This window comes from Coenobita brevimanus, chromosome 75 (genome assembly GCF_032717465.1).
Source record: "Coenobita brevimanus isolate Jiangsu-jjx chromosome 75, ASM3271746v2, whole genome shotgun sequence".
NCBI classification, from domain to species: domain Eukaryota; kingdom Metazoa; phylum Arthropoda; class Malacostraca; order Decapoda; family Coenobitidae; genus Coenobita; species Coenobita brevimanus.
This window is the reverse complement of record NC_137028.1, coordinates 16,896,770-16,922,748: the sequence shown is the minus strand read 5'-3', so window position 1 is coordinate 16,922,748 and position 25,979 is coordinate 16,896,770. Positions and strand designations below refer to the sequence as shown.

Sequence of the window (25,979 nt, the reverse complement as noted above, 5' to 3'; positions counted from 1 at the left end):
AACGAGATAATTAGCTGTCATTAAGGAAGACAGCTATGGGTGACACTAGAATAAAATTAAAAGGCTACTACATTGAGGAAGAAACAAGTTAATTATTGACTAAAGGTTTTTTTCATTCATTCATTGCCAGACGCCATGTATCCCACATGGGGTGGCCAAGGGCTTAGAGTTAATTGTTTTACAGGGAGGGGCACTAATCCTCCACCAACCCCACTTGACACGTAGGGATGCCAACAGCACCTGGTGTTCCCAGGCGGTCACCCATCCAAGTACTAACCAGACCCAACGTTGCTTAACTTCGCTGATCGGACGGGAAGCGGTGTACTCAACGTGGTATGGCCGTTGGCTAAAGTGCAGCTAATAAATAATATCCGATGCCTACACTATTGAACATAGACTTTGATGGATCCCCTGAAATATAGGTATTCAAGTATTGATTAATTAATAATAAGTATATTTATAGAATGACGGGGAATCGTCCATGTTTTGAAGACGAATTCCCTGATGCCGAATTGACTTGATGGCGAATTGTCTCAGAATCAGTGATGCTTGGTTGGCGGAAGCACAGGAAACTGTGTGCGCGGAGTGGATATGCCACTCAACTCTCAGGTGATCTGCCTGTGAGCAGGGGATTTCTCCACATCACCCATCGTATATGCGGGGGAGCTCAATCATAAAACGAACGATTGGTACTGAAAAAGAACGATCGTAAATGTGAAATATCGTAAAATGGAATGTCGTACAATGAGGGAGACCTTATATATATATGTACATGGAAGTAAAAAAGTTACTACATGACAGTATTGTGATACCAACTCTAACGTACGGAAGTGAAGCTTGGACGTTGTTGGAAGGACACAAGTCAAGAGTGAGAGCAGTGGAAATGAGTTATTTAAGAGGAGCTTGTGGAGTCACGTGGAGAGACAGGCTGACGAATGAGGATATAAAGGAGCGTTGTGGTGTTGATGTGGATGTGATAGGAAGCGTTGTGAGGAACACACTGAGGTGGTTTGGCCATGTGGAGAGGATGGAGGGTGAAAGACTGACGAAGAGAGTGTATGTGAGTGAGGTGGAGGGTGGAAGAGGGAGGGGGAGACCGAGGATGAGATGGAGGGATGGGGTGGAGAGGTATATGAGAGAGGGGGGTGTGAGTTGGGAGCAGGGTAGTGAAATGGCGGGGGACAGGGCGACTTGGAGGCGATTTGTTTGTGGCCACCCCAAACGGGATTGAGGCGTCTGGCAATAGATAGATAGATAGATATATATATATATATATATATATATATATATATATATATATACTGTATATATCTATCTATCTATCTCTCGCCAGACGCCTCAATCCCGTTAGGGATGGCCACAAACAAATTGCCTCCATGTCGCCCTGTCCCCTGCCATTTCACTGCGCCGATTCCAACTCACGCCCCCCTCTCCCATATACCTCTCCACCCCATCCCTCCATCTCATCCTCGGCCTCCCCCTCCGTCTTACCCCTTCCACCTCACTCACATACACTCTCTTTGTCAGTCTCTAACCCTCCATCCTCTCCATATGGCCAAACCACCTCAGTGTATTCCTCCTAACGCTTCCTATCACATCCACATCCACACCACAACACTCCTTTATATCCTCAATTGTCAGCCTGTCTCTCCATGTGAGTCCACAGGCTCCTCTTAAATAACTCATTTCCACTGCTGTCACTCTTGACTTGTGTCCTTCCAGTAACGTTCAAGCTTCACTTCCATATGTTAGAGTTGGAATCACAATACTGTCCTGTAGTAACTTTTTCACTTCCATGCTCACTTCCCTGCTTCTTATCACTGCTTTCAAGGAACCAGCAACCTCTCTTCCCTGCTGTACCCTTTCAAGCACTTCACCCTCCAAACCTCCATCCTTACTCATCACACTACCCAAGTACTTAAATGTACTCACATTTTCCAATTCCTCACCATCCAACCTTGCTGTACATTCACTGACTTCACCTCTCTCAAAGACCATCACTTTACTCTTCCCTGAATTCACCTTTAGATTCTGTTTCTTTCACTTTCTCCCAAACTCATCCACCAAGCCTTGCAGCTCTCCTTCATCTTCACTCAACAACACAATATCATCTGCAAACAACAGTGCAGGGAGTTTCCAAACACTACCCTCTCTCACCAGGGCCACTCCAACATCCACTACCCTACCTTGTACCTCTTTTATTACCCCATCCATGTACAGATTGAACAACCATGAAGACATGACACATCCCTGTTTCAACCCAACCTTCAAAGAGAAAAATTCACTCAGTTCACCATCCACATGCACTGCAGCCTTCGCACCATCGTACATACTCTTCACAGCATTCAACAACTTCCCATCTACTCCATATATTATTAATACTTTCCACAATCTTTGTGTATCCACCCTGTCATATGCTTTCTCCAAATCCATGAAAGCTGCATACAACTTCTTTCCCTTCTCTAGAAACTTTTCCACTAAAGATCTAAGAATGAATATCTGATCTACACAACCTTTTCCTTCATAAAGCCTCCCTGTTCCTCTCCAACTAATTCCTCTGTTCTTTTTCTAACTCTGTCAAGAAGTATCCTACCATACACTTTTCCTATTATACTAAGAAGACAAATGCCCCTATGAATACCACACACTTCTTTTTCCCCTTTTCCTTTGTACAAGGGAATAATTATACCTGACTTCCAATCCTCCGGGACTCTACCTTCCTCCGAGGCCAATCTGCACATTTTCCACATCCATTCTACTACTATCTTGCCCCCATACTTCAGCATTTCACCACACACTCCATCAATTCCTGGGGCTTTCCCCAATTTAACTTTCTTCATTGCTTCCACAACTTCTATCCTACTGATTTCTTCCTGTCTTCTCACCTCCTTCCTCCTCCCAGCCATTCCCCAGCCACTTATACTCTCATTACTTCCATGCTGTATGTTCAACAATTCCTTAAAGTGTTCTCTCCATCTGCTTACTTTTTCTCCCTTCTCCACTAGTAATCTACCATTTTTATCTTTCCCTCCCTTGGTAACTTCACTTCCACCCTGTCTTACTCTTTTCACCTCTTTCCAGAACATTTTCTTACAGTCCCTCCACTTTACACTCAAGTTCCTTCCAAATTCCTCATCCACTCTCTTCTTACTCTCTCTTACTAACCTTTTCACCTCTCTCTTTCTTTCTACATATAACTCTCTCTTTACCTCTCAACTTCTTCCACGCCCTTATTTCTCATCCATTCATTGTATGCTTTCTTCTTTTGTGCCACAGCCTGTCACCTCTTCAGTCCACCACGCTGTTCCTTGCACCCCCCTCCGTCTTCTCTTCCTCACACACACCACATCACATGCTGCACATATTTCTTCTGTAAATATCCTGCACACACCTTCCACGTCCCCCATCTGCTCCAATTCAAATTTGCCCAATCGTTACTCCACTTCTCTCTTATTCTCTGCCTTTTTCTCATCCTCTTGTAACCTTTTCACTCTCCTTGCAACTACTCCTTCCTCTCGTCTTTCCTTTCTTCTATTCCTCCATCTTTGTTGGATCCAAATTCTGGCCATCACCAAGTAGTGGTGAGAAAGTCCACTCCCCCAACCTCTATAAGCTCTTGCATCCATTACACATCTTCGCATCCTTTTATCATCCTTTTATCCACACACACATAATCAATCATTGCCTTCCTTTCATTCAGTTCACCACCCACCCTTCTCATCACTTGCCATGTATACCTGTGGAGCATTTTATGCCTGAAGAAGGTATTGGCTATCACCAACCCCCACCCGGCACAAATGTCCACTAATACACTGCCATTCTTATCTATCTCAGCAGGCACACCCCACTCACCAACTATTCCATCCACCTCCACATTCCCTACTTTACCATTCATATCACTGATCAAAAACACTCTCTCATTCCTTCCAAACTTTTCCATGCACACTTCCACATTTGTCCAGAACTCTTCTCTCACTCTGCTAGCACGATCTTGCGTTGGCGCATACACACACATTCGCCCACATTTGTATTCCAACTTTCAACTTTACCCACATAATCCTTGACCCAACTGATCCATACTGTCTTATGCTCTTCCATCTTTTACTCACAACTGTACATACTCCTTCCTTTGCCCTCTCATTCTCACCTACCCCTGCACATATACCCCATCCATACTCCCATTCTCTCACACTTTCTCCTCTCCATTTTGTTTCAGTTATTCCACATACATCCACTTTCGCACCCTCAAGCACCTGGACAATCTCTCTCTCTCTCTTTCACCTCATCATTCGCTCCTCTTATATACCATGTAGCCATTACAAAGTCCTTTGTTGGGTCCTAGGTCGTCATCGTTAGGTCAGTCCTTGTCCGAGGCTTCTTGTTTGTTTTTTTAGTTAGCATGCTGCACATATTTCTTCTGTGAGTATCCTGGACAGACCTTCCACATCCCCCATCTGCTCCAGTTAATATTTGCCCAATCGTTCCTCCACTTCTTTCTTATATTCTGCCTTTTTCTCATCCTAGTGTAACCTTTCCACTCTCCTTGCAAATACTCCTTCCCGTCCTTCCCTTCTTCTATTTCTCCATGTTATTTGGATCTTTATTCTGGCCACCACCAAGTAGTGGTCAGAAAGTCCACTCCCCCAACCTCTATAAGCTCTCGCATCCATTACACATCTTCGCATCCTTTCATCCACACACACATAATCAATCATTGCCTTCCTTTCATTCAGCTCACCACCCACCCTTCTCATCACTCGCCATGTATACCTGTGGATCATTTTGTGCCTGAAGAGGGTATTGGCTATCACTAACCCCCTCCCAGCACAAATGTCCATTAACTCACTGCCATTCTCATCTATCACAGCAGGCACACCCGATTCACCAACTATTCCATCCACCTTCAGATTCCCTACTTTACTATTCATATCACCGATCAAAAACTCTCTCTCATTCCTTCCAAACTTTTCCATGCACACTTCCGAGGAGCTACCGGACCAATTTTATATATATTGGAAAAGTCTGATAAAGCCAGAAGCAGTCCGGACTGCGTGACCACTTCAGCTGTCTTCACCACAATAAGGTAAATAAAAGACATGTTCATCAATGTACAGTACCTTATTATTATATATATTATACAGTTTGATTAATGTAGTGAAGTTATAACACAGTACAGTACCTCAATGGTAGTCAAAACAGTTTAAAAACTGTTCATGCGATCCGGACTAATGTCATATATTGGAAAAAGTCCGGATTAGGAGGGGGAAGTCCAGATGTCGCTTTTATCAGAATTTCGCATTTTTTGGAATGGTTTGGGCCCCAATTAGTCCTTTATAGTGAGGTCTTACTGTAATATCCAAAGCCTTCTCTGTTGAATGAACATAGACCTTGATAGTTCCCCATGAAATTAGTTATTATAGTATTAATCAATTAATATTAAGTATATTTATAGAATGACGGGGTGTGAATTGTCCTGACGGGGAATCGTCCATCTCTTGATGGTGAATTGACTTCATGGCTAATTGTCCCGGAACCGTGTCCACGTCCCTCCTTGCAGCTTTGCAGTACATAAGAATGTTTTCACAGCCATGCACCTTTTCGTACTGTGTAGACATAGCTCCCAAGCACCCTGCATCATCTCCAGCATCGGGGGAGCCTGCTGCAAAGAAGCAGCAGCACTATACTCTAACTCTGGAGAGGAAATTGGAAATTATAAGATGCCACGAGGAGGGGAAGGGAGTCTCAGGGATTGGGCATGCTTTGGGCCTTGCAGCTTCCACCATTGGGACTGTGACCAAGAAAAAGGAGATGTACAAGAAAATGGCCACCTTGTTCTCTACATCTACAGGTATTACTTACTTCAAAATAAGAGGAGTAAAGTTTAGATGGGGGGTCTGATGAGGACACATCCCCCCATTTCTATGTATAATTCAATGGGTAAAATCATTCCGACATACGAAATTTTGGATTATGAAAGTTATTTTTGGTTCCTATCGCTTTTCGTGTATTGAAGACTCACTGTATTGCCACGAGTTAGAATGTACTGGTGGAGTGAAGCAGGTTGGTGGCCTAGATGTGTTTCATGTACTGTTAGAAAATATCTTCTTGTGTGTGTTACAAATGGCCTTTACTAAGTCAAAACCTTGCTAAAATTATACGTGTTGTGCAGCAGACTGCTTATAGTTTTATATGGGAGATTAATGGCCGGACTTTTGTGAGAATCCCGGACTTGTACGGAGATTTGTCCGGCATTTGATAATATTGTCCGGCCTCAGCCCGTGTCTAGGAAATCCGAAATCCGGGAAATAGGGGTATGGGAAATCAAGGGTCAAGAGTGTGTGTGTGTGTATATATATATATATATATATATATACTGTCGGCTCTCGATCTTCGATTAATCTTACTTCGATATTTCATACTTCGATCGGACTCGCCTGCTTGTCCAAAATTTGTGCTTCGATTTCAAAAGTTGTGCTTCGATCACTCAGGCTGGCTTGCGAGCGCAAGTCGGTGCTCATCTGTCGTGCCACCTACTGGCCACTTGGTGAAGCTTGCCCTCATTCAAACATTTGAAATCTTTTTTTGTGATAACGGAGGCAGTGAAAGTATCAACAGCAGTGGCCGTGGTGATTGGGACAAGAACAAGGAAACAGGTGTTCACTCAAGCAGGGTTGGGGCGAGCGCAAGTGATGGCAGCGAGGGTGGCAGTGATGGCTGGCAACAGTGACTCAACCACCACCTCAGAACTGGTCGGGACAATTCGCCGTCAAGTCAGTTCGCCGTCACAACAATAACAAGACAATTCACCGTCATTAATGAAGACAGCTATGGGTGATGCTAGAACATAATTCAAAGGCGACTACAGCGAGGAAGAAACAAGTTAATTATTGATTAAAGGTACAGCTAATAAATAATATCCAGTGCCTGTGGTATAGAACATAGACTCTGATGGATCCCCCTGAAATATAGTTATTAAAGTATCGATTAATTAATAATAAGTATACATTATTTATAGAATGACGGGGAATCGTCCAGGGTGCGAATTGTCCTGACGGGGAATCGTCCATGTTTTGACAGCGAATTGTCTGAGGGTGAATTGACTTGACGGTGAATTGTTTTGGAACCTAACACTACCACATGAGCTTCATTCTTTCTATATTAAAGTGTGTGCAGCCTGTATTTCTTGCTTTTATTGCTAATAGTAAGTAAATATGTACTAAATATAAGCAAATGTATGGTTGTGTTATGATTTTGGGTGGGTATAAGTGTCTACGTAGAAGTTGATGTAGGTATGTCGGCGACACGCCGGTCCCATTTATTTATTTTCCATAAGATTATCAATTCGCATTTTGATAAATCGCATTTTGATCGTTTTTTTCGGTCCCAAAACCAATCGAAGATTGAGAGCCTACTGTGTATACAGTAAGACTTCACTATAACAGACTAATTGGGGCCCAAGCCATTCTGGAAAAAAGAAAAATTCTGATAAAAGCGACATCCTCACTTCCCCCTGCTAATCCGGACTTTTTCGATATATCAGACATTAGTTCGGATGGCACCAACAGTTTTTAACTGTTTTCACTATCATTGCAGTACTGTACTGTGGTATACCTTAACTGCATTAATCAAATGGTATAAAATTTATAATAATTCAGTACCATACACTGACAAACATGTCTTTTATTTACATTATTGTGATGAACACAGCTGAAGTGGTCAGGCAGTCCGGACTGCTTCTGGCTTTATCGGACATTTTCCGATATAAAGGAATTTAGTTCGGTAGCTCCTTGAGTCTGATAAAAGCGAATTCCAGTCTAGTGAAGTCTGTTATATCAAGGTTTTACTGTATATATATTCATATATATACTGGTATTTATGTACACAGACACATTTACACAGTAAACTCAGTTATGTCATTGCAACATCTGTTTTTTGCCCAGCTGTGTTAACTACTACATCCTGGCATTTTGTGTGTGTGTGTGTGTGTGTGTGTGTGAGAGTGGGGCTGCCCTTTCAGTATGGCAGTATTTCCCAAAATAGCCATATTTCAAACCTTCATATCTGGAAAAGTATAGCAGTTAGGGAAATGCATTAAAGACCATATTACTCACCAACTCTTGTTGCAAATGAAAGCATCCCCAGGTCTGCAGGTGGTCGTGTCGATGAATAAGGACACGAAAAAGATGAGTAACTTTTGGCACTCGAAGCAGGATGTCTTCATGCTTGTGCGAGGGGCCCTGACATCGACTTCAGCCTCAATGTGATAACTTCTTCACTACAAGATACACTAGACACATTGGCATCCAATTCATGACCAGTGGAACTATCACTGAGCCCTCTCATAGTATCATTGGAAAGAGGCTTGGCAGGGGTGGATGAGGCAAGGGGTCCGCATAAGGGGGGAATGGAATCGGATGAGGGGTTTCAGAAAACATTCCTCAGCACCAAGCTGAATTACGGAGGAGTCTGAGGTACGCTGGTGTGAGGCAGTAAGAGTATTTCCCTCACCATTGGTGATGAAATCAAGTGACAGCCACTTCAAACTGTGGTGGGAATACATTTGTGGTTCCTACCAACATCCAGTGGGCTCTCTCAACCTATTTTGCATTGGTCCCAACCAACAGCCAGAGCGTAGGGGCTGCATCGAACCAAGAAGCAGCTAGCGGTCCTATGCAATATCCGGTGGCAAGGCATACCATCTGGCTCAGACACAGGAGACACCCACCACCCGGGAAACCCCTGCAACATGCCAGCCAATCAGAATGTGTTGTAGGAGCAGCCCACGCAGTGCGCTGAGCCTATCATTGCTATCTCATTCTCTCCTGTGGATCTCTTATGGTGAAGATATATCTGTTCTCTTTGACTTTTTGACCACATGGTGACAAGACTTATTCTGTGGCTTACTCTGTGTCAAGTCAGTATGAGCTCTTTTTTCCTGATTGAGCAGTCCTGGGTAGGGTAATAGATGAATGGCCAGTGAGTGTGATAAATTTGAGACTACAGTGGTAGGTGGGGGGCACTTACCATCCACTTACTCGATGTAGTGCTGCTTTGGGTGTCTGACCTTTCCTCTCTTCCTTCTGTCCTCTTCTGTCTTTTTTTCCTTCATTCTTTCCTCATCCTTCTGCCTTCAGGTGACTTTACATTCCCCCTTCTGTCTTTCTCTCCTTCACTTTTTCCTTTTCCTTCTGACTGTGGGTGACTCTACAGTGACAAGCCATATGGTTTCCTGTACACCAGGAGACCATTTACCACGGTAGGTGTTAACTATATAACCAGAATTATGGTGCCTGGTGGTTTACTGGGTAATTAAGGTGCTCCAATCAGATTAAGCCTGTGCAGGTTTATATCCAAGGGGTGGTTGGGGTTTATTGCTCATATAATGCCACTCAGGGATGAGTGAGACTGGTCACTCTCATCTTAAATGTCAGGACCAACTTGCCTAGCCCCGGGCTTCTACTCTCCTCAAGGGGCATCATAGGATTGGATGATAGATGGGTGGATGGAATGTACTACAGTACTGTAACTTTTTAATATTCACTTAATCCCAGATTCATAAACCAATCTGTGCAACTTTAATTCCTTACTCGAAAGCAGAAAGTATCACTTGCCAGCAGTGGATATATTAAATGTCAGCAATTGCAGTCTATTCAGTTTTGTGTAGCTTATGCCATATGCAAAGTTCATCCAAGGAACAGTACTCATTTGTTTCAAATCTTCCTGCATGTCAGGAGTTGGCCTGTTGGAAGGTGGGGGTGAGTAGATGTTAGGTAATCTGTTCTTTAAGAAGGTTCCTCATAGGATATTAGCTCATTCTTTGTAGTGAATTTCATTTTCAGCTTTTCACTTTCAGTACTGGTAATGTTGACATCAAATTCAAGTTCAGTTTTTCTTTATTTCAGTAACAAACCATGCAAATACTTCAAGCAAGGGGAAGGTCAGTGTCCCTTTGGCAACAAGTGTTTCTACTTGCATGCGCTTCCTGATGGCACCAAAAAGGATGTTGGACCTCCCCGGCGGCGACGTCGATTCAATGCGGATGGGGAGATCCAGGTCTACCTCGATGTGAGTGCTACCATGCTGTGTATTTCACTAAGAGTATCTTGCACTGGTGGTTGAAGGCACCAGCTGGTGAGAAGTAGTAACCTGATACAGAAGACTGAATCACAAAAAGAGCTGGAATTTTTTGATCATGTAATGGACATTGGCTTGTCATCATCCTTATCCTTTTCCCAGCTCACATTCCTGCCCTTCACTAACACATCATTCATACCATTTTGATCTTGTCTCCACCTGACAAGCAAAACCACTATGACATATTTTTCCTTGTCTTCGCGGGACGCATGGTAGCTCAGTGGTAGGGTGTTGGGCTCGAGACCATGAGTTCGTACCCCACCTAGGTGGCTGCCATGCTGGGAGGGATAGCACTCTCCCATCACCGTAGCTGGGCTATATGATCCAATAAGGTCTAGCTCAGGGGATTATTCCTCTTCTTTCCCTGTCTTCGTGATAGATGCAAGTCAGCTACATTGCCAGTTGGGTCATTGCTGTGAGGCATTGCAGTCCCTGTGCCAGCAAGAAAAGAGTTTTATTGTAAAGCCCATCATAATTGATGCCTTCCAAATTATACAATATTCCTATCCCAGAGTTACTACAGTCCATACCTTACATCATAAAGGCAGTCATATGACTCCAGTGAAGAAAAAAACAGTCCATTGACTGAAAAGTTAGAAAAGGGAGCAACTACGACCCCAATAATTTTCATTTCATTGGGAGAGGATTGTAAAAATAGGAACATCAAATGCCAGAGTTCTGCCTGTAAAGAGAGGTAGAAGTAGGTAGAGATATAGAGAGATAGAGAAAGGTAAAGATATAGAAAGAGAGTGATCCTTTTTTAAGTATTTGCATGTTTTCACTTACTTGCAGAACATGGTGCTTTGGGATTTCATTGAGGAACGTGAACACCGATTGGAGTTGCTGCGAGGTTCCATCCAGACACTGCTCTTAGAACTTGAGCTCGAGGACCTTGCTGACCAGTTCTATTTCCCTGACGATTCCATGTCAGAGACGTCTGATTTGTAGGCATGGCTCCCAAAATATTGGTGTGATTGCCTGCAAGATTTGTTGGTATGGTCTCAGTGAATTGTAAGTGTGACTTGCAAAATATGTAGGTTTGACCTGCAAGAATTATGGGTGTGTTCCACAAGACTTTATGGTTTAGCCTTTAAAACTTCTAGGTAAGGCCCTAATTGTAAGTGTGAACCACAAGGCTTGTCGGTGTGGCCCATTAAACTCTTAGGTGTACTGTAGTCCACCAGATGTGTAGTTTTGGCTCTCAAAGACTTGTTACGTATTGCCCACAAGACTCGTAATTCTGGTTCTGTATGACTTGAAGGTATTGTACTAAAGCCTTGTAGGTTTAGTGTAGCCTCAAGACTGGGTGCCCCTCAAGGCTTGCAGTAGTGGCACTCAAGACTTGTTTGTGTGGCCTTCAGGACTGTAGATGTTGGTGTTAAAAGCTGTAGATATGATTCCAAAGACCTAAGAGTGTTCCCTTGAAGTCATGTTGGTCATTATAGAGACCTACCTGATGCTGCCACAACATTGATCACAAATGAAATTATAAGTTGTGTGTGTTAGGAGTGACCTCACAAGCTACTAAAACGAATATGGTAAGTCCATATGATTTAATCTGGGTATTGTTGTAAGCATTTTAAAGGAATACCACAGTGCATATGCAGCATAGTGTATTAAAATATCAAAATACTTCATCAAAAAAAAAAAAAAAAAAAAAAGGAATATAACTGATTACTACTAATACAAAACTGATGTAAAGATAAAATTTTCATGCCGCTATGGCAGAAGAATAGAGGGAAGGGTGGGTTTGTACAGGTACACATATAAAATACCATGTAACTTTGTCCTTGCATGATGTTCATTCTGCCACATTACTAAAACAGTGTTTGCCCTGAAAGAAACGTGATGTCATTAGTGTTAACTATATTATAGCTATGAAAATGGCACATCAAGCTACAAAAATAATATCAGACTTTGTAATAGGTTTATACTTGGCAGTAAACCCTCACATAGGAGGCACATTTTCTTTATTTTTTTCTTTTCATTTAATAATTTTTTTTTTTTTTTTTTTTTTTTTTTTTTTTTTTTAATAGGTTGGATGGGGCATATACTGTATATAGGAACTTCCTGTTCCATATCACAGCACATTCATAGCTGCATCAACACTATCACCATGGTCTGCTTATTTTGTGTTCCAGGTACAGTACAGTCTGCATACTGTATCAGCTTTAGGTACTTTATGTTTGTACTCAGTATTGCAACATGAAGAGATAATGGGGATTATTTTATTAAATGTTAAAAGCTGTCTGGTATTGAGCCTGATATTAAATATTCAGATATTAAAGATTGTTACCCTTTGCTACATGGTACTTTTATAGAAAATACTTAGTTTTCAGGGCATTTGTACAAAAAATCATGTTACTGAGTGTCTGAACGAATGAATTAAGAATCTCTGACTACCTAGAAATGGAATAATTTTTTTATGCAGATATGTGGAAGGTAAGTACGATAAACAGCTTTAATATTCACCCAGTTTTATACATGGTAAAAGCAGAACAACTTATGAGTAATTTTCACCTGTAGTCACAGTGAGCATATCTTGTATTTAATGAAATTAAATGTAATATTTTCCAGCAGAGTACAGTATCCTGAATTCAAGCTGAGTGGGACCAGTTTTTGGTCTGAAAATCGATAAAATCATGTAATAGATATATTGGAACCTCAGTAACTCAAGTCCACCCCCAGTAAAAGACCATTTGTTTTAGTTCTGGATTTCCTCTCCCCCCCCCCCTCCTCAAAGGCAGATGAGTGTCGTAATTTGTAATAGTTATTTATTTTGACAAGATCGAGTGAAACCTACTGCCTGTTTATTACTAAAGACTACTGTCAGCTAGATGATTGCCACACTAGATTGATTTTGGTACTTTATTTCCAACAACATGATTACAGTAATGTCCTGACATGTTTTGAAGACAAGCCTATGTTAAACAACTGTGCTTTACTCTTGGAAGCTATATTCTGTCACACCATCATGAAATGACTCCTTCACTATGATAATTTTTTTTTCTCTCTCTCAATCTTGCTGTCATCAGGTGATTTTATTGTTTTGGGGGAGACTTTTCGGGCCTGAGGGGTTAGCCAGAGCCTCCAGTAACTTGTTCAGTATGAGAGGTCTTCCCTAAGATACATAAAATCATCTTTTTGATAGCCAGAATTAGAGAAAACTTAAGTCATTGAAGTGAAAGAGATAAAGGCTTTGTAAGTAGGCTATGTTGTGTGAAGTCCAAATTCTTTGGTACATTAGCATCTGAGTGCTCTTACTCTGTACTCGATAATTCAGAATTATGCTTAACCCTGCAGGTTGTCTGTCATAATTGATCTTAGTGATTGAGGTCCTTTTGTATGGTAACTACTGATGTCATGTTGTCTAGACTGAGGTACAGTAAGTACATGTCTCTATCTATCTATCTATCTATAGCCTGACGCCCTAATCCCGCAAAGGGTGGCTGCAGACAAAACGCCTCCAAGTCGCTCTGTCACCCACCATTTGACTACCTTCCCCCCAACTCACCCCCCCCCCTCCCTCATATACCTCTCAACTCCATCCCTCCACCTCATGTACATTAAAAAAAAAAAAAAAAAATGTCATTGATGGTTATTTCTTACTGATACATAATATTAATTTGCTACATGTGTTTTTAATTTTACCTTATAAGTGAATGCAGGTCATGTAGAGAAATATAGCATAAAGCATTTCTAGCATATATTCACTCTTCTTTTGGCCATAAACTTTGATTTATAGTTAAAATCAGTCAGCTAATTTCAAGAGGGCATAGGATGTTGGTGCTTTATTATTATTATTTTTCTAGCTTTAATCACATCAGTCCAAGAGATTTATCCTGATCTGGAAAAAGATTGTCTAATGATAATTAAACAAAAGAATAGTCATTGGAGTGAAGGGTTTATTGGGGATTGTTTCTAACCCTTCAGTTGAAGAGGACTACTAAGCTAAGTAAAATTGTTGGGCATATCCAGAATAAAGTTAGGAAGGATATCTGCAGACTGAATGGGATAAGTGTTTGTGCTTGAAAACTTTATGAACATGGAATGCTTTGATATTTTATGAACATGGAACTAGTTCTTGAAAGAGTAATTACAGTAGACTCGATTAACATACTTCGATAGACCGGATGTTGGATGTAACGGATACTGCAAAGCCACCGCACTTCCAATGGCCATAACAACAATGTCCATTAAATGGGTCATGCACATGTGTCTCATGAAGAAGTGCTATGACAAGGATGTGAAATAAACTGCAGAAGGGCAAAATTATGGGTCAAGTTAGTGTAAAATGGGCCTAACTTTCATTTTTGTTACTAGAATTTACTGTTGTACTCATTTATTTTCAAACTTGCTTGAAATCTAACCTGAGGGGACCATCAGATGTAACAGATTTTCAGCAGTACTGGATCAGGCCTCGTCCCAATTAGTTGATTATAGTGAGGGTCAGCTGTATAATACATTGATTGCATGTGATACCTGGTTTTAAAGGTATATGAAATGTAATTGAAGGCTGGTTGTAATGTTATATTTCTAGTTATCAGCATTTTCAGTAGTGTTTTATAATGTCACATGATTATTTGTAAAGTATTTGTAATATTTATATTGGAAACTTTCAGAACTAGCAAAATTTTGAACAAACTGTCAGTGAGTTTAACTTCCAAGATTGTAACTTGTGTTAGTTACAGAGCAGGATATGATTCATCCTGGATACGTTATTTGGAAAAATTTGTACACACACACACACACACACACACACACACACACACACACACACACACACACACACACACACACACACACACACACACACACACACATAAACACACACACACACACATACACACATAAACACACACACACACACACACACACCGCTCGCTGGTGCAGTGGTAACGCTCTCGCTTGCCAACTGGTGGACGAGAGTTCGCGCCTCGCTCAGGTTGCGAAAAAGTTTCACTGACGAAGTGGGTGGTTACTGTCCCCCTTGAGCAAGGGGACGGGTGTGTGCGTGTGTGAAGGTCACAGCCTTGCCCTTAGATCGGACTATATGAGCTCTCAGCTCCCTTCTGGGAGGGTAAAAGCTGACGATCACGATCATGACCGACCCGGTGAATTACCCGATGAATTACACAGTCCACCTGCCATTGTACTCTAGTATTCACTGAATATACTCATAATCTTCTTCAGTACAGTCTTTATCTTTTGTTTTATTGGGGCTGCTACAAAACTAATATATTTAGATTAAGAAGGACGTCTCGTACTTATGGGGGAAATAATCATATTCCTTTATTCCTGTGCTGTGAGAGGTGTCCTCTAAACTTACTGTCTGACAGTAACAAGAAAAAAGTAAAAAAGCTTTATCTCACTGATGTTCATATTCACAGTACAGTATGTCCTCCTGTTGTATTCAGTAAGGTACTTTTTGTAAATAACAAACAAATATCTCTGCAAGATTCTGCTGTGTGATTGATATGTACACCCACTTAAAAATTATTCGGCACCCCTGAATTTGATAAGCTTTGAAATGATTTGTAGATGTGAAACCCTGTCCATTTAATGGTGCTGGTAATTAGGAAAGCTTGGTCCATGTTTCACATTATATCACACCACAAGAGTGCTGAAGAACTTCTAGAGGATGTGTTGTGTTGAAACAGTGGCATAAATTAGGACAGTACAGTTTTACATAGATCTGGATGCCCATTTTAACCCCTTACCCATGAGAATGGCTGGACCGCGCCGTGCCCCTCCCGTGGGGATAGCAGGAAATCTAGACAATACACAATAAATTAGCTACTTCCAGGTCACTTAGCCTTTTCCCCTTTTTTTTTTAAATATATTTAATTTTTAGTATGAGAATAGGTCATAAGGGACATTTCAATGGGTAGTGAACAGGGAAAATTAGCGACCAAGTGCACGTGGGGTGTTGCCAGGTGATAACATAGCTACTTCATGGCCTTTTCCCTTTTTTCATATATATTTTATAGTATGAGAATAAGGCACATTTCAATGGAAAAAAAATGGCTGGGAGTTGAGTTACACAGCCAGGCTGTAGCTAGACGGGGGAGAGGGTAAGGGAGAGGAGGTGGGGAGGCAAGACAAACACAGAAAAATGGCTAAATTGGTAACGCTGGATGCGAATACTAGCGGTATTAGCAGCGCTGCCTGTAGCTACACACTGGCAGTACTGATAGATGATACAAGATCGCACTTGAAAGCCCAGGTGATTTTTAAAAACCCTGGATCACAGAAGTGACGCCCCGCAGTATGGTACTTATGTAACGAGCATCACGGTAGTGACGGCCCGCGGGTAGGGGGTTAAAGAGAAATTTAGAGCTGGTTGCTGATGAAATGTTGTAGCTAATACCAGGTGTGTCCAGTATAGTTGCTGTAAATCTGAGACAGTATTGATCCACATTCATAAATTTTATGTTTTGAAGCCCTTTGCATTGCATGCATATGTAATTTTTTTACTGATTGCATTTAACAGTGATACAGACTGCCGTATAACTCCAGCACCACTGATGTGTTACCACCTGTAGCCAGTTTTTGAATTCACAGTTTTCCTGTGGAGGTATCATATCCTTTGTTGAGTTCATCCCTTGGTCTGCATGGTAACGTAGGGGCTTTTCTTCAAAATTTTCTTTCCCTCCAGACTTTTCATGCCCTTCAAAGACACCAGCTTTCCTGTGCCATTCCCTAACATGAAGGTGCCTTTGAGAGCTGTGTCCTTAGTACTACCCATTTTCTAATAACTATAAATATCATTGTCTCATTTCTACCCCCTTATGTTTCAGCCTCTCTGTATGCTGATGATTTTGCTATTTATGCTGCAACTTCAGATCTTCATCTTCAATCCCTTCTTCATTCCGCCATTGATGCTGCCTCCACATGGGTTACTAATCATGGTTTACAGTTTTCAGCCTATAAGTCCTGTGCAGTAACATTTACTCGTTCGTGAACCATACCATAGTCTTCTCTCTACTTAAACAAATTCCCTCTTCCATACTGCTCCTCTACCACTTTTCTTGGCCTCACATTTAACTCCCTGTTAAATTGGAATGTGCATATTTCTTCCCTCAAGTCTGTTACTCATCATTGTCTTCGTTTGTTGTGGATGCTGTCTCATCTTTCATGGCGTGCTAATTTTGTCACACTTCTTTATCTTCACTGTCCTTATTCTTTCTAAGTTATATTGTGGTTGCAAAATCTGGTCATTTGCCTCCACTCACACCCTTTCACAGCTAGACTCTGTTAATCATACTGGACTTCATTTAGCTATTAGTGCTTTTTGGTCTGCTCCCACTGTTAGTTTTTGTGCTGATTTAGGCATTTCCCCCCCCCCCCCCCATTATCATCATTCTCTCCTCATTACTAGGTCTTATGCACGTCTCCTTCAATTTCCAGCAAATAAGTTACTCATTCTCCCAGCCTTCTCCAACGCTCTTTCACTCGGTCTTCCATCTCTTTCCCATCCCCCTTCAGGCCCCCACCCTTCTCCAATCTGTTTATCTCACCTTTCTTCCTATTCTTCCACTTCATCTAGTTTTCATCCCACTTTGGCATCTGGCTCCTGCTGTAGTCTGCCCTTCCTTTCTCCCTTGTTCTAAGTTTCTTCTTCCCCCATACACTTTTTGTTCCCTTTTTCTTGAATATATGTCTTATCACTCTGCATTTGGCATGGTATCAGGTTTGCTGTTGTGTTCTCCAACTCCTCCAACCAAAGTACACATCCTTCCGTTGCAGGTATTTTCACTGCAGAACTGTATGCTGTTCTTTTTGGTCTGAAGTTTTTTCCTAGGTTGTCTTCCTCCACCTTTGTTATCTTCAATTCTCTCAGTGCAGTCACTTCCTTACACACCATGCCTTCTTTTCATCCTTCAATCACCCAAGTTCATTAGTGGCTGTTCCACCTATCTGTTTCGGAAGAAGTCAGTTCGCTTCTGCTGAGTTCCTCACCCTATTGGGATGTTGGAATGCTCTGCTACTCTCTCCTGTATGATCTCTCTCTGTCCCATTGCCACTCTTGGTTGTTTCCCTCTTCTGACCTGTTTCTTTTGTGAACGTTGGCAGTCCTCTTGGAACCTGCAAATTCACAACAAAGTTCATGGTGTTAAACCCTCAGTTCTTCCCTGGCACACATCAGCTCCCCTAATCGCTGTTGGGAGACTATCCTTGCTCCTCTTCTCTTGGGCCATACCCACCTCACTTATGGTCATTTAATGAGCCGTGACCCTCAGGCTATCTGTTCACACTGTAATTGCCCTATGACCGTCCATCACCTTTTCCTTGATTGGTCGTCTACACTCCAACACTATCTCTCAGCTCTCCCCTTCCCCTCCTCCCTGCATCAGCCCCCACAACTTACTGATTTCCTCGGTGGCTTTCCCACTGTTTATTTCCAATGCAGTATTATCACTTGTCTCACTGCTCTTCACATCATACATTTAAAATAATTATTTCCCCCATACCCTTCTGCCTTAGTGCCATGTAATCATATTATGGCTTGATGCTACTGTAGTTCTTTGCTATTCCTTCCTTCCTTCAGGGTTTTCCTTCTCCAAGGCCAGCTACCATTTTAGGTTATTGAGTTCAGTTTACATCAGGGCATGGATTTTAGGAATGTAGAAGAGATATTTATCTATCTCAGCCTAAGGTATGACTGTGTAAATGTGGTCAGGTTCTTTGGAAGGCAAGTTTACCAGACTTTTGACTCCACACCACTCTTGTGGTAATGCCTCCCAGAGGACGATGTTGGTCTTCATTTTGTTTGTTGCCTGTGGAAGAAGACATGGAAACCAACATTAAATTTCAATGCATATATACTGTACTGTCAAGGGAGTTAATTCACGTTGATGATGCTCTGTACATCAAGACCAATAGTTCCTCAGAGACTTTTTTTACAAGCTTAATCCATAATGTTGAAATAGCATCTGCACAGAGTTATTTTAATTATTGGGTGATTGTTCTAGCCTTACTTTACTGCACTTTTTGGTAGTACTGAATATTAAATAATTTTGTTTTCATGGCTGGACATTATTATGCAGACGAATGTATGTTGCGCTGAAAGGAAAGATTATGTGTGAAGCTTTCCAGCTTCACACATTAATGTTTTGTAGCTTTGAAGAAAATTTCCTGCCAGTGTAATATTTGTTTGTGCAGTTGCACTGTTACTTGGTTGTAGTAAAGTAATCAGTACCAGTAATACAATTTATTATTCAAAATAGATAAGTGAGTGCTTTTGAAGTCATTTATATAATCAGTATGCAGATACCAGTCTTTGAATGCATAATTACAAATAGATACTGAGTGGCCTGGAACTTGCATGCAGTATGAGAGGATTGTGAGGCATATATGAAACTCTTACCTTACTCATTGTGATTGTTGGTATGTTACAATTCTTGTGTGGGCAGAGTTACTGATGTAACATCTATTTCATAGTTTATTGATATATCAAGTCCTTGTAGCATCTTTATTCATGGATATAAAAAAAAATGTGAAAATTTTTAGAATTGTAGAAAGCTCTTCATTAGCCATATAGTACACATTGCAGATAATAAAAAGTTATGGAGGTATTGCATAGAATAAAAAGTAAAGGAAAACTGAATAATATTGTTTGATATGTAACACTTAGTCATGTAATCCAGTCTTTATGAGAAATTAGTACACCAGCTCACAAATGATGCAATGTAAAGTTTGTTATTTTTATGTAAATTTTTTTTTAATGTGCTTTACACTCATGTAATAATTCATGGTTGAATTGTCTTAGCAACTTCAATATGATGATGTTTATTTTGCATTTGCTTGCTGCAGCCAGAATTTCTTAAGCCTCGAGGATATTTCTTGTACTGAAAAGGAATCTTCATTAATCCATTCATCATGAAGGGGTCTTTTCCAAGGTGAACAGAATTTCAGGATGGTGCTATAAAACAAATAAATCATCATACTGAAAGGGTTAAGGCTGGTTGACATAATCATTTTTGCAGTATGGCACTGATGAATCATGTCTGCAACATGTACTTATGCAGAAATCTATCAGTCACTGAATATTTCACTTTAGCAGTTATGAAGGTTCAGTTTACACAATCATTTTATTAAGCAACACCATGCTCATTGTGTAATCCAGGTGATGTGCAAGTTGAGAAATATTCTTTGTATTGCTAGCACCTGGAAGTAGAAACATCCTCAAAATTTCAATCCTGTTTATGCTACTGGAATAGAGAATAATCCTAACTAGTTGGAGAACATTTTTTTTTTTTTTTATTGAGAGAAATGTTTCAGCTTTTTGGTCCATTACAGTATGGTAGGTTTTGTTATGTAAATGTTGTTAATTGTTCAGATTTAGAATGTTTTTGTGTATATGCATTTTGGATATATGGGTAATATAGTAAATAATAATCTAAGAGTGAATGGAAAACTAAATAATTTTTTGTGTTATGATAGTCCAAGGTGAGCTTGATTTTCTTAAGGAAAATTTAACTTAATTTGTGTAAATTACTCTGAGAAAATGTACTCAAATGTAGTCTGAATTGGTGTTACCACAGTATATCAGTATTCTGCACTGTGACCAGTTGTTGTTAAGTACAGCTGCTGGCCCTGAATAATGAGAAAAATGTTCCTTTAGTGAGGCATGAGAAATCACCGTATTATTTAAACAGGTACTTTGCAGTGCATTGTACCTTTATAATAACAAAAATCATTTGCTCAGTCCAGGAAACTCATGATGAACTATGTTTTAGTAAATCAGACCAGCTCATAGGGGAAGTTGTAGTGTAGTGTAGTGTATTCAATTTCATTTTATCATTATTGTGTCAGTGTTGCACTTAGTTGTTGCCTGTAGGCCTCATGTTTAATTTGTAACCATTCCATACATACCGTATTTGTTACCCATGCACAGACAGAACATATCTGTAACCTCCTTTATTGACAAGTAAAAAAAAAAGTTTCTTGTACTGTATATAACTGGCTTATGGCTAATTGCTCACATTTGCCTTTTTTTATATTTATAACAAAAGCAAGTGTCCTTGAAAATTTAGATACCCATTATTTTCTTTGCAGCACAGAAGGTGGAGTCAGTCAGTTCATTTCTGAATATGTGTACAAAAGACAAGAAACAGCATACCTACATGAAGGTAACTTTCTACTGTAGGCATGTCTGGACAGTCACCTTTTATCATAAAATATCAAATGTTGATTTTTAATCCAATTTGAGGTTGTAGTGGAACCTTGCAAAACTAGATTTACTGTTTAGGGAATATGCATAGCTGCTTAGTGTCAGTTTTCACAGAGTTACTCAACATAATCACTACATATTTTGTGCCCGGTATCTTTTGTAATGTATAAATCTATTGTCGTTTTATCCTGGTGAATTACCTTGTTAGGTTAGGTATGATACAGTATTTGCACTTATAACATCAGAAATGGATTTGAAGCTGCTATTGAAGCTGCTATATACCTTTGAAATAATATAAAAATCAAATAAGTTGTTAGTTGTTGATGGTCATGATCTCATATATGAAACCAGCCTTAACTAAAATACCCAGTGTATTTGTACATTATGATATTTTATAATCTGTGCAGCATATTGATTACTAAACATCTGTAATTGATGGAAAGTGAGATGCATTTCTGTAATGTATGAGCAGGCTTTATTATTGTGGAAGCAAAAAGTAGGAGGTAACAAAATAACGGGTTTGTCATCTGCAACTCAATCATTTTTGAGACTTGGATGCATGAATGAGAATAAAGTTGTGATAGATATACAGTAGTCTTAAGTAAGATATTTCATTTATTGTATTTCATCAGTACAGTGTTAACAAAAGAGAAACAAGCTGTATTGAGAAAGTTCAGTAGTTGCGCTGACTCCCGTAGAGTTGATCAAGCATTGTAAGGTTCTTCTGTATTTAATGTGATAATAAAGACTTAAATTAATTTATGTAAACATAGTATTGTACTCATTGTGCCATGTTACTGAGGAAGTTACTAGATGGAGAGGGAATAAAAAGAGGTAAATACAAAATTACTTTGTTTGTGCAGTACTGTACAGTAATATTTAATTAATTCAAATGAATATCAGTGACATTCTAGATTTTTTTTTTTTTTTTTTTTTTTTTTTTTTTTTTAATGTTACGCCTGGGACCTACATGTCAGTTAATTGAGAGTTACAAATTAATAATGAGGACCTGAGTAGAATACACATCACCCCCACTGTAACTACACCCGCCTCAATCACGGTCACTTCATGAGTGGTGACCCCACCACTTTGTTCACGATGTAACTGCCCCTTAACTAATAGACATCTTTTTCTTGACTGCCTGTTCATAGTTCATAATTTGTGACCGTCACTCTGTTTTTCCCTTCCTTTCAGTATTACCCCACCTTTTGTTGTTTACTGAATTCCTTGGTTATTCTCCAGCATTTTCTGTTTTTAATATTATTGCTTTTCTTTCTGCTCTGCGTGTTTTGCATCCAGTTTAATTATCCTCCATTCTTTGCTGCCTTAGTGCCACATATCCTCTGTAGGCTTGGTGCTAGCTTTTCTCACTATTCATTCATTCCTTCTGTAAATGTAATTGTCAAATCTAAGTATAGTAACTTAAAGGAAACTACTAGTCCGTGATACTACATTGGGAAATCATCACCGTCATTATCCTTATCTGTCCCTCTCCCCTGGGGCAGGGGGATCTTCCTTGTGAGCCTTAAGCTCAGCCGGGACCAGGGGAGAGAGAAACTACCTTTGTATTCCCTGCATGTTGTAGAAAACTAAAAGGGTTTTTGGCAGAGTAGTGACACCCTGTAAAAGAGAAGGGAGATGGGGAACAAATGGCCTCGGACAGAATAGCTGATGGCTTTGGACTGGACTGATGACTGCAGATTGTGGTCAGAAATGTGAGGCATGAATGAGGATGTTAAGAAGGAGACTTGGGAAGTGCTGTAAGATGTAGTTGTGAATGGATATGGAATGACCAAGACCATGATTTATCTTTACCATTATCGCCGATCGTAGAGAGCATTTTGCCTAGCTTAGATGTTTGAACAAGGGGTTAGAGAAATTTGATATTCTTAATGCAAAAAATGTTGAAAATGGTCTGGTATTGGCAATGCATCTATGTGAAGTTAACCCCTGCAAATGGAAAGGAAGGAATAATGAACTAGCACCAAGGCATTATGAGGCCATATGACACTTAAGTCCTGTCCATGAGCGGGCAGTGCCTGACAAGCAAACATTGTTACCAAATCACGTTTCCACTAATGCTGTACTTCTAGAGTTAAGTGTCCAGCGACGGTTCTTATTGTAACCCATGTTGTCTTACTGCACTCAGTTCCTGCCAAGCACCTACTGTGGCCACCGTCCAACTTTGACTGCCTGGTTTGCTGTGTGGACAACAAGGCATGTGTGCCCGGTAGTAGTCACAACCCGCTGGTAACTGCTTGATCTGGAAACACTGCTAAATAAGCGAGGGATATATGCTCAGTGGGCAGTGCCCGCCAGGGTACTACTGCTCGTGTGGACGGGGCATAAGGCAAAAAGGACCCAGGGAAATATAAAAGTTATGATGTGAAGAGCAGCAATAAAAGTGATGTTGGAAATAGAAACTTCAGAGTCACCTAGGAAGTCAGTAAGCTCTGGGGGCCAGTGTAGTGTGGAAAGGAAGGGGTGTAGATGAGCAAGCACAGAGGTAATGACGGTTAATCATTGGGCAGTTACAATGTGAACAGACGGGTCGAGGGTCATGACTTATTAAATGACGGCAAGAAGTGTGTGGCCTAAGCAAAAACTAGAGAGAATAGTTTCCCATCTATGATTAGAATGGGTTGATGTGTCATGGAAGAACTAAGGGTTTGACACTTTTTACCTGCAGGTCCCACGAGGATTGCAATCATCCATAGAAGAAACGAGTGCAGACTGGAGCGGAGTGAAGACCTTGGTGAGTGTAGCATAACGTACGTCCTATTGAGTTGGCTTATGATCATCCTGCAAATGGGGTTTAAGTTAAAGTTACTGCTAAACCAGTACTATCTATTATCAACTAGTACTTATGTGTTTGGTTATTATACAATTCCGTGGTGGAGTTGTGTGTATTCTGTGGCTTGCTCAGTTTTTTTTTTTTTTTTTCTTAATATGTTAACCTCTACTTTGTCATGTTGCTCTTTTGTATCTAATTTTTGTTCCTTGTGTAATGTTCTTTTATTAAGTTTAAAGAGTTTCAGCTTAAAGTCGACAGCCGATTGTTGCAGAGATGTAACTGCTAACGTTTGGCCCCATGTCATCGTAGGATTTAATATTTCTCTTTGAGTCATGCAGGTTGTCCTTTAATAGAACTTAAGTTTGCCCTTAAGTTTATTTGGGTATAAGTACGGTAAAACCTCGCTATAACAGACTTCAATAAACTGGAATTTGCTTTTATCGAAATCGAGGAGCTACCGGACTAAATTCCTATATATCGGAAAAAGTCCAATAAAGCCAGAAGCAGTCCGGACTGCCTGACCTCTTCATCTATGTTCACTACAATAAGGTAAATAAAAGACATGTTTATCAGTGTACAGTACAGTATAATTATATATATTATACCATTTGATTAATGTAGTGAAGTTATGACACTGAACAGTACAGCAATGGTAGTCAAAACAGTTTAAAAACCGTTCTTGTGATCCGGACCAATGTCAGATATATCGGGAAAAAGTCCAGGTTAGCAGGGGGAAGTCCGGATGTCGCTTTTATCGGAATTTCGCATTTTTTCGAATGGCTTGGGCCCCAATTAGTCTGTTATAGTGAGGTCGTACTATACACGTTTTTTATATTTTACATGTGAATTTACGTTCATACCAAGATCCCAATATTAACCCTTTAACCGTGGGTGTCATCCCAGAATGACATTGCAAAAACTGGACCAAACCGCGGGTGTCATTCTCGAATGTTTGTGAATATTTTGAATACCGCGCGTTTTTTCCGTGCGCCAATTGTTTCAAGGGAGAGTAGCTATTAAGTTCTTTCACTCCAGCTGACCCCCACCTCCCTCCTCCCACCCCCCGGGCCCCCACCTCCCTCCTCCCACCCCCCGGGCCCCCACCTCCCACCCCCCAGGCCCCCCACCCCACCCCTGACCAACACGCATCAGTATCTGTCCAGCTGTGTGAGTGACAACACCGCTGATGTGGCAGTGAAATGCGGGCAATTACAGTGCCTTTTACCTGCCTCAGTGAACACAGAGTGGGTGTTTATCGTATGTGCAGTGTTCATTTATGTTTATAGTATTATTATCAGAATGAGGTTGGCATTTGGTAATGGTGTATGAGCGAAAAATAGTGATTACAACACCACTGATGTGGCAGTGAAGTGCGGGCAATTACAGTGCCTTTTACCTGCCTCAGTGAACACAGAGTGGGTGTTTATCGTATGTACAGTGTTCATATATCTTTATAGTATTATTATCAGAATGAGGTTGGCATTTGGTAATGGTGTGTGAGCGAAAAATAGTGATTACAACACCGCTGATGTGGCAGTGAAGTGCGGGTAATTACAGTGCCTTTTACCTGCCTCAGTGAACACAGAGTGGGTGTTTATCATATGTGCAGTGTTCATATATGTTTATAGTATTATTATCAGAATGAGGTTGGCATTTGGTAATGGTGTGTGAGCGAAGATAATGGTGTGTGAGCGAAAAATAGTGATTTTAGATCGCTCACTTCTAATGGCACTGCCCATCCAGTGATAGTCAACGAAATCATGAAACCTACATCATTGCAAAGCCGAAGGTTAGTACTTTCTAATGGTACCTTATTTTTCACTCTAGATTTATTCTGTGCAGAGTTATAAAGGTTTAAAGTTTGTTTACATTTTG

At 40.6% G+C, this 25,979-nt stretch overlaps 1 protein-coding gene and 1 non-coding gene across 2 annotated transcripts in view; one reads left to right on the top strand and one right to left on the bottom strand.

The window, feature by feature from the left end:
* The window catches only part of LOC145408077 (E3 ubiquitin-protein ligase makorin-2-like), a 116,462-nt gene extending 104,251 nt beyond the window's left edge, over window positions 1-12,211 (top strand). The window contains exons 9-11 of the mRNA XM_080278886.1: window positions 9,903-10,065; window positions 10,927-11,127; window positions 12,171-12,211. Coding sequence (XP_080135012.1) covers window positions 9,903-10,065; window positions 10,927-11,082 — 319 coding nt within the window. The 3' untranslated portion in view covers window positions 11,083-11,127; window positions 12,171-12,211. The remainder of the gene's footprint in view (window positions 1-9,902; window positions 10,066-10,926; window positions 11,128-12,170) is intronic.
* On the bottom strand, window positions 229-347 carry LOC145408116 (5S ribosomal RNA). Its single transcript, XR_013898862.1, has one exon. It is a non-coding gene; the product is annotated as a 5S ribosomal RNA (ribosomal RNA).
* Window positions 12,212-25,979: the final 13,768 nt, after the last annotated feature.